This window comes from Pygocentrus nattereri, chromosome 26 (assembly GCF_015220715.1).
Source record: "Pygocentrus nattereri isolate fPygNat1 chromosome 26, fPygNat1.pri, whole genome shotgun sequence".
Classification (NCBI taxonomy): Eukaryota; Metazoa; Chordata; class Actinopteri; order Characiformes; family Serrasalmidae; genus Pygocentrus; species Pygocentrus nattereri.
The window spans coordinates 16518612-16530235 of record NC_051236.1 but is presented as its reverse complement, the minus strand read 5'-3'; the positions used below and the strand labels follow the sequence as shown (position 1 = coordinate 16530235).

The window sequence follows — 11624 nt, the reverse complement described above, 5'->3', positions numbered from 1 at the left end:
ACACCTAGCCAATCCTAGCGCCGAGGGCGGGACTTGTCGTATAACGGGTGGGAAAAATATATCTAGCGCGTGGACACAGAGAGTTCGCGTTGGCCGTCCAATACGGAGAAGAGCAGGAGGAGGAGGGAGGAGGAGGAAGAGAAAGAGGGAGGGTCTCCACATTCTACACAAGGTCATCCAAGACACCTCAAGGGTGAACATGTGGGAACGCTGCGAGACACCCACCGTCGCGGTGCTGAGGGGGCGGTTTATGTGGTTATGTAGCCTACAGTCACATGTCGTTATGAGAGGTTTCCCTCCGATTTATTCGACAGGTATGGTGAGAGAACTGCGTTCCAGTCGCAGTCCGTGCACTGCAGGCCAGCACACTTCATCTAGTACACTAAATCTAATGTAAATTGGCCCAGTGAAAAAAAATAACGACTCTGCGCTCACGTTGCCTCGGAACATGCGCAGTGTTTTTGCAGTGGATTGGAGCAGCTGTTGCTGCTTCGTGAAGATAGGGGGTTCTAATATAAATTTGCTGTGCGAAATTAAATGTTTACATATGTGTTCCTCATCGGCTTTATGAAGCTGCTGATGTTGACTGACAGTGCACATGTGACACCTGGAAGCTTCAGTGTGTGTGTGTGTGTGCGCGTGTGTGTGTATATATGATAATGTGTAGCAAGAGACAAAGGGAGGGATTTTAGTCTTATTCAAATCCTTTTTAATATTATAGCATCAGTACAGAAGAAGAACTAGAATCTGTGATTTTCTGGCGGAAAAATGTTGCTTATTGGAATAACAGGCAGAGAGAGGAACCAAGCTGACAAAGGAAAGGGGAGAGAAGGTTAATAAAAGAAAAGTGCAACCAGAAGAAGGTGAACACTTAAAAATGCACGTTTGACAGAAAAGAGCACAATTAGCCCAAACCAAAATGCACACACATTCCAGCTAAACAGCATATTAAATTTTTACGCTCAGCAAAGGCTGTGGAAAGGCAGATGGCATTCTGGGACTGCTGTACGTGCTCCTCTTCACTCTTCCTGTTGGCCTTAACCCTCAGGGTCCCCTCGAGTTGACTGTCCCGGTGACCCACACGGCCCGAACAAAGTCTTTGAGGTGCATGGGTACATGTCGCCTACGCCACAGCCTCTCTGCAGCCAGGGTTTCAGCCCAGGCCAGCGCAAGTGCCACAGGATGCCTGCCGTGGGTGCCCCAGTCCTCTCATGAGCCTGTGCGCTACTGGCCTCTTAAATGAAGTAGCTGAACTCACAGTGGAAATGGGGTAAAGGTCAATAAAAGAAAGGCACAACCTGAAGAGGGTGAAAACCTCAAAACACACAAACTGTAAAGAGCATAATTAACCCATCCAAACATTTTTAGCAGAAGAACAACAACATACAATTTACACTAAAAAAGAGCTCCATGGCGCATGGCATTCTGGGAGGCCTCTACATGCTCCTCTCTGCTCTCCCAGTGAAGCGGTGTCGCCACAATATCACAAGCTGTAGTCTTGCACTTAGGGGTCCTAGTAGGTCCTGATCTTTAAGGTTAATGTCTCTATCCATGTCTCTAAGGCTATCTGACTCTGATTCCATTCTGTGACAATAAATGTTATTAAATGACATGTTATATTATGGCCATGTGCAATGCTGTTTATCAGAGAACAGAAGAATACGTCTGGACTGGATGGAATTGGATAGCAATCTGTCCGCCACATTTCATTTACTCTAGCTCGCTTCTCAAGAGCAGTGCTAACTGAATACCTCAAAAAGCATTATGCAGAGCAGTGAGGAGTCTGCCAGGGCTCAAATATACATTCCAACAAGATGTGTATATGTGTGTGCGTGCATGTTTGCATGCATGTATGATCATGTATGTGTGTGTGTGTGTGTGTGTGTGTTAGAGAGAGAAAAGAAAGCTATTTATTATTATAAAAGGCCAAACAATGTGCTCTAATAGGGATCTCAAGTTACTGTATATCATGCATCGTTTGTCAGTAACTGCATTCATACATTTGTAAATGTTAGCAGGGCTGTTTCTTGCTGCAAGCAGTGTATACAGTTGCTTAGGGCCCCTCTGGGGTAAGATGTTGCCTAGGGTCTCCAAGTGTGATGTCACCTATGGCTCCCAAGTAGGTTGTCACCTAGGACTGCTAAGTAGGATGTTGCTTAGGGTCCCAGAAAAGGTTAATGCTTAGGATCCCCAAATAGGATGTTGCCATTGGTTGCCATGTAAGATGTCACTTAGGGTCCCTATGTAGGATGCTAACAAGGGCCCCGAAGTGGTTTGTCTCCAGGATGTCACTTAGTGTCCCAAAGTAAGACGTTGCTTAGGGTATCCCAAGTAGGATGTCATTTAGGGCCTCCAGTAATTAAAAATGACCCTTGATGTTAATTATTATCTTGATATCATCTGGATAGATAGATGGATTGAGGCACATAAGTAGTTAAAAAAGCTAAAACAGACAGCAATGAAAGTGAGAAAGCACAATTATTATATGTAGTCAGAGAAGCTGCCTCTTTTGAGACTAAAAGGAAGATCAATAAAGTAAGTGACCATGTTTCTGTGTCCTTTACATCAATAACCAATTAGTTAAAAGCTTTGGGAAAGATTGGTTTCACACTGCAGTGGCAAAAGTCATCTGTCTGCTCTGTCTCTTCAAGGCATAGGTAATCGTTATGTGAGATGTGTGTAGGTGTGAGAATGTTAATATGTGGTGTGTGTGTGTGTGGTACATGATTCTGCTTTCACTGCAGGCAGTTGAATTTTTATGAAGCATTGAAATATGGATTTTTTTATACAAAGTTAAAAAAGTTGAATGTGAAAAAAGAATGTTTTAATGCACAACTCATTTCCAATAACCCCTATTCTGCCTACCATTGCCCCCTTCTCCCTGCAATCTGAAACACCTGGCATTCAGATGATTCTGAGGCCGTGATTACCTGGATCAGGTGCACTGGTTATACATTGGAGCTCTGCAGGGTGTTAGAGCTCCAGAAGCCCCCCTGCTGTAAAGGAATTGTAGAGTAGCTGCCTGAACTTAAGACACACTTGCATTTAGTATGCAGCCTGATTTACACTGGGAGGCCAGAGTTTGATGCATGCTAGCAAATCTTTTCCTTTTCCTTTTTTAACACCATTTGAAAATGACAGTTTTTTTCTTTATTTTAAGTGAAGATTTCATGATGAATGCACCAATGTAAATGATTCAGAATTACTTGGAATAAGTTTCTTCATGTTAAAGTACAATAATGTTAAGAATTTAGCTTTTTTGTTTTTCTCTTATAGAGATTTCTTATCTTTAATTACAACAGCAACAGAATGCTAGTATGTTTAGCCCTCCAGTTACTGGTGAGCGACCTTTGTACATGCCACTGTTTAAAATCAAAGCTCCAATTGTGGTCAAAATATTTAGCTAGGGTAGTGGACACTGTCATTTTCTACCCCCCAAAAAACCTTTTAAATTTAAAAACATCATCAGCGGCCTACTACCTCATGCAATGCTTTTACAATGCTTTTTTCTGCAAAAGCTAAAATGGGCTGTGTCAAAATGTCAACCTCAGTGCATCAAGTCATCAAAGGTAAGACATAAATGGTCCATAAACATTTTCCTGTTCCCAGTGGCAGTGTATTTTAGCCTAGGATGATTAGGTTTTTTAATACATCTTGGTTGTCTGATTTTAACCCAACTATGCAGTTGTCATTATAGTGCAAAGTGGTGTTGATTAGTGAAATGAATCCAGCATTCTGGTTGATTGCTTTGGTTTTCTACCACCAGAAGCATTTGAATAGGTAGGATGATGACTGCACTGCTGTCAGGAATAGCTAATATCTTGATGTTATGACATTGAGGGACCACTAGAACACTTGGACTTCTAGTGTACTACTAATCCTATTGTTAATTTGAGTCATGACACTATTTGTTGAAATGTGAGGAAACCTGTTTATAACACCTCTTCATGTTCTAATTTAAGGTGTTCTGCTCTCATATTGGCTAATCATCAGTTTGTCAGTGCCTTTTAACGGCTAGTCACTAACAAAGTGGCCAGTTGGCAGGCTGTAGTGGGAGCGTTGTGTGTGAGTGAAACGGCATGATTTGGAAAGGGCACTGAGTGGTGTGGAGTGGTAGGTGCAGGATCCAAATGCGTCATCCGTTCTCCTCTCTGAAAGGGATCATTTCCGTCCCCTCCACTTTACCCCACTCCAGCTGTGCCTTTCTGCTCTTTCTCTCTGTCTCAGTTTCTCTCTCTGTATTTCTCCTCTCTTCATTAATCTCTGTTTTTCAGCCCCCCCTTCCCCATAACGTGGACTTTCATGTCCTCTCTCTCTCTCTCTCTCTTTCTCTCTCACAGGCAATTACCGGCTGGTGTGGGATGTGGGAAAGCACCCGTCCGGAGGCCAATTACAGCCCAGGCCAGTCAGACAAGCATGTCATCCCGTCTCTAGCGCTCGGCTTACAGCTGCAGGGTACATGCAACATACACACACACACACGCACACTCATGCACTCTGCAAAAAGATCAAGACTCATACATACACAACCATACTGAGACCTGAATGTTGAGCAACATCCCCAGAGGCATTAAAACTTAATGTTTAATACAAATACTTGGAAAAAGAACAGGCATAATATACAGTATAAAAATGAGACAGCAGAAATGTTCAGCATTCAGAAATGTGAATAAATATTAATAGCTCTACAGAAACACATTTTCTAAACAAAAAATACATATATATGTACCTAAAAGTATCAAGTGTGGGTAGCAAAATTGTACATTCTTGCTTGTTAACAAGACACAGGACAGTTTTGGCTGTGACAGATTTAGTCAGATTTTTTACCCTACTTTAGGCTATATTCACATAGATGATTTTGTATCTGTAAAAATGTACATTGTGCCATTGATTTCAGTGAAATAATTTAATAGTGAATAGTGTGCTGACAGATAGCAGATGCCAATGCAGTGGCATGACAGTGCATGAACATTACACTCTGTTGTCCATTATAAAAGTTCCCCAAAGTTTAACTTTTGGTGCAGCATACTATGGTGTACCCATACATCAGCCTATAGGATATGGTGCAGGGCAAAAAAATGATTTAATAACTAATTGCTGTAGTCAGCTCACAAAAAAAAAACAGCCGTAAAATTCAGCTGTCATGATATAGCAGGACAGTGAGTGATTTGATTAAAATATTTTTTGCTTGCTTTTTATGTAAAAGAGCATCTACCGTCAGTAGTTTTTGCTTTTATGAATGAGATTCTAACTCAAATCTAAACTAAACCAGCTATGCTTGTCATTGTATTTTTTGAGGGTTATCAAATTGTTTTGTGAATGCAGGCTTACTAACTTGGCTACGTTTGTGGTGCAAAAGGCTAGAATCAACTTTCTATCCCTAGATAGACCTTTTCTTAGTTCTCTTAGCCATTAAATAATAGTTACGATTTCATTTCAGCTCCATTGTGCTGGAGTTACAGGATAATAAGACATCAAAAACTGCTTTGATATGCGTCCCCATATATGGTCAACATGCTATATGAAACACTGTGGAGTTCTGGTTATTTTCACACCACAGTTGGTCCTGCCATTATAGCTATACTCTGTAACATGGGTAACATGATGCTACAATGGTTTCCTTTCCAAAAAGCAAAAGCTTCTGGGCAAAAGTCTTTATCCCATGGGCTTGTCCAAACTCAAGCTATTAGTTTTTGTGGTCAGCTGCCGTCTTCTTCCATTGGATAGCCTGTAATGGCTTGTTCATGTGTTCGCATGCAGCCAGTTGTGCCTCAGCTTTCTCGTCCTCATCAATAAGATGCTGCATATAGCATGAGGTACCCAGTAAGATATGGCCTGTGGCCTGCATGCTGAAGAGAGTCCATCTTAGGGCCTCCCTGGCAACAGAGAGACAAAAACATACATAATTAATAATTATAGCTGTCTATTTGTGTATTCATAAGGGAAATATCAGGAATGGCATAAGCATCAGCTAATGCTCTTTAGTCTTACAGCTGATAAAAAGCAGAAGATCATTTCTGCCTGAATTAAAAATATTAAATGGCATTTTCACATGAATCACATATCCGCATTGTTGGGTAACATTGCTTGAAATATTCATGTACAAGAGACCAGGGATTATTTATTTGCTTCAGAATTCATCACAAAAACGTAAGTTTTAAGTCAGGCTCAGTATTTCAGCATACTTATGAAGATTTTGAAGTTTTGAACCTTAAAAGTTTGTGAGAGAGAAATAAATACCTCAGCATCCTCTTGGCATGGTAACACTGCAGATCATATGACATGGAGTACATCCCATACAGGGTCATCTGGACATTCAGGCAGCCAATGAATTCTTTAGGATGGTTTTTGTAAAAGTCAAGGGTCAGTTTGGCCAGGTCCTTCCTGTGCTTTGTCTTGCGCTCTCCAACATGACTCTCAGACCGACTGATCTGGGAAGACATGAGCAAAGATTACTGTGCATTTCACATTATTATTTTGGATGAGTACTTGGTAATCCAAAGTCAAAATGAATTCTGTGTTTGAAGGACGGGGATGGAAAATCATCATATTTTTCAACATACTGACTTATGTGTGCCACATCTGAAAAGTGCCTCAGGCACATTTTGGAGTGAAACTCCATCACTGGAGATGCAAGTTGGCATGTGTGTGAGTGTGTATGTGTGTCTAACTGTGCTTTACTAACTGTCAAAATGTGATGGATGAACACGAATGGGGTTAAATTCACCCCCCCCCCTCCCCCATTCTCTTCCTCCTCTCCACTCTAACAGCCTCTTACTCCCAAAAATTAATTTAACATGCATTTGGATACAGATTAATGCATTCAAAGTGATGGGTGATGGCGGATGGCGAATGACGGACAAGATAGAGTGGAGGAAATAGCATATGCTAATATGACAATCCCAGTGTAAGGGGGAACCAAATAAACACAAAGGTTAATGGCATTCAGGTACCTGCAAATCATTATAGACATAATTAAGCTTGTATGTAAATTACCTACTTTGGACAAACACCATTCAAAAGCAAGGAGCTTCAGTGCGCTGCCTAAATGATGCTCTTATTAAAGCGCGCTGGCTAGACTAGTACAGAGGAAATGAACTCAGCAGAGGGAGCCTTTGTTGCCGTCGGGCCTGTGGCTCTGCTATTTTTCAGTGGCGCGACATACCACAGTGAATTCTCAAAATAATTACTCTGTCTTTGTGCTCCTGGAATCCATCATTGCTGGCTATGAAAACTTAGAGGAACACCTCAGTTACTGACTTTGGTAAAACTTTGTATTGCTACTTTTTCCTGTCTGATATGGCATAATGGACTTACAATGGCATTGTGAGGCTTGTGTTGACACACTGTCCAAAAGATGTTTGTGACATGTTGTCTGTCAGTTATTAATGTGTTATAATCACTCTGCAGTAGATCATATGTTCTATTTCTGTAGGCATTTTCCTGAAATATAGTGTTGTTGAGGCTGTTGAATTTCCAGCATCTCAGGCCACATACCTGCTGCAGTGTCCACTTCTCTCCTTTCTCCAGGACCATGAGTACAGTGCTGTCCTTAAGGGTCTGGAAGAAGTCCTCTGTATCCACTCCTGTCCCATCCTCATCAAGCACCAGACCAGCTATGCAGGACACATGAAAGGCATCCATTGTCTGTGGGATAGAGGTTAAATCAGTGAGGTTAATTTTTGAGGTCGATATTGAGGTCATATATTCAATGTGAACAGATGTTCTTTGTGCTGTGGTGGTATTCAGAAGTAATTTCAGAAAACTCTATACACATAGTTGGGGGGGGGGGGTTGATCTGGCAAGTGGGGAGGCTGTAGCTTAAATACAGCAAGTTGAGTATACGTACAGTTACGCTTACCATACTGATATCTCACTCTTTATACATCACTATTAAAACACAAAAACAAATAAAAGAAATATCATACATATTTAGGATGGAAATTTTGTTGCTTATCACAGTTTTTCTTCCCATTGTGTCATTACAATTGTATGGCAGAAGTGATGATAATTAAGAAGAAAAAAGCAAGATACATTAATAACTTTAATGACATAAGTAAATAGTCATATTACAGTAAAGTCATTTTAAACTGGTTTGAGGCCAATGGCTTGTTATTACTGACTAGAACTAAACAAAACAACAAAATCTATTTTGGCTTTAATTAATGTTTCAAAATGTAATTGACAGCTATGTAATAATTGATATCTAACAGCTCTTTTGCCACTCACCTATCTACTTTATTCAACAACCATTGCGCAACACCCAAAGTATATTGTATAATTTGATAAAGTGTGGGGGTGGGGATGCCCCATTGTGGTCTAAATTTGCAAAAGAAAAGAAAAATGTCTGTATAAGGATGCTTAATTTTATGCACAATTGCTTTAGCATTTCAGCCTTTTCTAGACCTTCACCAGACATATAAATTCTAGAGCCTGAAGAATTTTTTTGTAGTTATGTAGTTGGCTATTGATCTAATTTTTTAATTTATGTGTGTCTCTGTTATATATTAGGTAACAGTAGATGATTTAGTACTTAACATAATTACAGTCTAGGTTTCACAGATAATGTTCTAGGTTTATTCACAGACACATTAATCTTTACAAGTGATTTAACTTTAATCAAATGGATGTTGTTTCATAAAATGTGACACTAGACCTAAAATGTCAGTGTTTGTCCCTTTAGCAGTTATTTTCTTTGACAAGTGTGATTAGGAGTGACAGAGTATGTAACTTGTAAATCACAGATGACTCAGAGCGAGGCCAGTATTGAACTCTGAACATTACCCACTCCCATTCTTCCTCTCTTCATGTTTGCTCTCTATGCCTCGTTACTCCTGAGTCATTCATCCCTTCGCTCCTTTATTCTTTCTTCTGTCTGACTCACTTCGCATTTGGATGTGAATTTGAGAGGCTGTCAGAAAAGGACTAATCACGTGATTTCTTACTCAAATGTCCCTCCAACCCCCTCTCTGTCCCCCTCCACTCCTCTGCTTTCTTCCTCACCTTGTTCAGTAGATCTCTCAGTCCATCTGCCATGATGCCTTTCTTTATGGAGCGGTCTGAGTTGATGACCCGGAAGGGTCTGGGGCGGGGGCTGAAACTTGGGAGGACAGAAGCACTGGCTGATACACATCTGTGAGATATACTGCACATACACAGAACATGCAGAAAATTTGGCTTTAATAAAGCAGCATGCTAGTCCCCAAATAATTACATTAATGAACAGTGGATTTACTGTGAAGATGTTGGCAAGACACTCACTTGGATAGAGAAGAAGGTGAGAACAGATTGAGAGACTTCTTGGCATAGTCCATCCTATTCAACCAGTACGATCTGAGTTTTGGAAAAACAACAAAACCAAAATAGATAAGGCAATAAAAACAGAATGAAAAACAAACAAAAAGGTTGAAGTATCTGAACAGGTAATACAGCGTATTCAATAGCCAGCAAAGGGAACAGTCTGTGCAAGAGCAATTCACATATCACTGCCAATCTAAGCCATGAGATGAGTAGTTTAAAGGTGAACAAGATAAGATTTAATATCCCATTAATCATGAACTAAGAACATGTTTTAAGCTGTACAGAACACTAAGAGCATCCTGGTCTTAATAAAGGCTTTTCCTGATTCACAAGAAAAATTTAGTTTACTAAAGCTCCTTTTAGGATTTCTGTTTAAATCAACCCAAATAAAGTCTTTAAGTATATATTAATGTACAGGACTCTGAAATAGAATCTTAAAAACATTACAGGACTGAGATCATCATAACATAGTAAAGTATCATGTGAATATTTCAATAATCTGATAGATGTAACCTGAACATTACAGTTGAAACCAAATCATTTTCTTTTTTTCAATAGAAGCATTTCAGGCAAGCCACATCACCCACCCAGATAGGAATATGTAACAGCCTGGATTATGACTGGATTATTCTAAATCCAATAAAGCACTGACATATTCAAGAAGCCATTGAATTCTCTGTACAGAACATACCCTACCTTGATTTCACTCTTCTGGTCTTTGCTCTTCAGTATCACACTTCTGAGAGTTTTCACTCCTGTGTTAGGTCAGTCAGATCCCTGTGTTGCTGAAATGTCACTGTATTCTGTGTGGCTGGCCTCTTTCTAGTCCTGTAGTGTCCTTGCGTCACTCATTCTTTCACCTTTGCCCCAGTCTGACAGCAGGGAGGACATGGGTCTACAGCTGTGTTAAGCAAGACAGCTTGGCAGCCTCCCAGGCTCCAAACACTGCACTGCCTCACGTATGAGTCTTCTCAAAAGCACCACAGACACCAATCACTCATTTCTTAATTTTAATCATTGTGTGTTTCAGAGAATATTAGTGAACATATGCAGATCATTTTACATGTTTTAACATTTTGATTAGCATATTTACAGTATAGTCACTTTTAGTCATATAGCCGTAAATATAAAATCTCCTAAATGGTTCATGGATTGGATGTATGGTTCTAGGAAAAAAACATTAATTGGTAGAGAACCTTTACTGTATGTAGAGGTTATTTCAGCTTAAAAAGGTTCTTTACACCTCCATTAATAGGTTCTTTAGGGAACTTTTGTTCTACTGTGGCATCACTGCCATGAACCTTTTTTGGTACCTTTAAAATCACTACTTGTGAGAAATCTTTAAAAAGAAAAAGTTAAATTAATAAACCTCTACTGCACACAGATAGTCCTAAGCACAACTTAAAATGCTGCCCACAAGAACAATTTTAAATACTGCTAAAGGAAAAAAAAGGATAAGCGTAATTTATATTTGTGTGTTAATATATTTTATTGCTTTATTCCATAAGAAAAATGGGTAAGAAGGCAAAACTATGATTTCACAATACTTAAAGAAGTTTTAAGGATACACGATACAGTTTTATACTAGTAGTGCCATATTTAAAAACTGTAATCAAAAACTGGTAGTGATTTTTGCTGTGGCTTATAATGCTGAGTGGGAAGTAATGAAGCAATGAAATTTAAAACCTGACACTTTAGAGTACACACTCTACACACTCATGTCATATGATCTGTACTAAGGAGTGTGAAAAACACAATGCTTAAGTGTGTACAAAGGTTTAGGAAATGTAGAACACCTTCTGAGAGTTGATCAACAAATCAGCTGGTGGAAGGGTGGAAGTCCAGCCATGACATCATAAAGAACAGGTCATCGTCGTCATTCTGATGTCCTTATACAGCGTCTCTTATCTGGCATTTCCTGTAAAGATACTGAGAAAGAAAGATACTAGAAAGTCTGAGCTCACTGTCTTGTCACCAAGCGAACAAATGATGACTGTGGTTCCAAGGGCGTGGCCTTCTATTTCAGCCCCATTTCAACAGGCAACTAATGCGCAATTAGCAGAACTTACACATTTATCTTTGCATAATGTCTGAAACAGAAGAAGAAAAATGCAATTGCAAATCAATGCTCATGCTCTTATGAAACACGACCTTCAGTGGTAGTGGCTAAACTATAAATAAAGGGCTTGTATTGAACCTGCAGTGTAGTTTGCTGTCAGACAGGCTGAAGAGGAGTGAAAGCTAAAGAGTCTGATGACTGACAGATCAGATTAATCTGTTGAGTGAGGGATGGGGAGAGAGCGTTTGGTTTTTAGGTACAAGGG

The 11624-nt window shown here is 39.9% G+C and overlaps 1 protein-coding gene across 2 annotated transcripts; it reads right to left on the bottom strand.

Moving 5' to 3' along the window:
• Positions 1–4526: 4526 nt before the first annotated feature.
• On the bottom strand, positions 4527–10119 carry cidec (cell death inducing DFFA like effector c). 2 transcript variants are annotated; one of them, XM_017712625.2, is made up of 6 exons: positions 9997–10119; positions 9262–9333; positions 9004–9100; positions 7498–7647; positions 6241–6431; positions 4527–5876 (listed from the first exon to the last, which is right to left on the bottom strand). In XM_017712625.2, the coding sequence occupies exons 2-6, from the start codon at positions 9312–9314 to the stop codon at positions 5687–5689; spliced, it is 681 nt and encodes a 226-aa protein (XP_017568114.1). In that variant the 5' UTR covers positions 9315–9333; positions 9997–10119; the 3' UTR covers positions 4527–5686. The 2 variants fall into 2 exon arrangements, with proteins under 2 accessions (XP_017568114.1, XP_017568113.1); XM_017712624.2 differs by having other exon boundaries at positions 4530–5876; positions 9004–9145.
• Positions 10120–11624: the final 1505 nt, after the last annotated feature.

Bases quoted from the DNA above. Each gene is read 5' to 3' on its own strand.
- cidec (XM_017712624.2), bottom strand. From the start codon at position 9,314: ATGGACTATGCCAAGAAGTCTCTCAATCTGTTCTCACCTTCTTCTCTA. The intron at 9,146-9,261 runs GTGAGTGTCTTG...GTGTATGTGCAG, and splicing joins TCACCTTCTTCTCTATCCAA to TATATCTCACAGATGTGTAT. The intron at 5,877-6,240 runs GTATTTATTTCT...CTCTGTTGCCAG, and splicing joins CATGCCAAGAGGATGCTGAG to GGAGGCCCTAAGATGGACTC.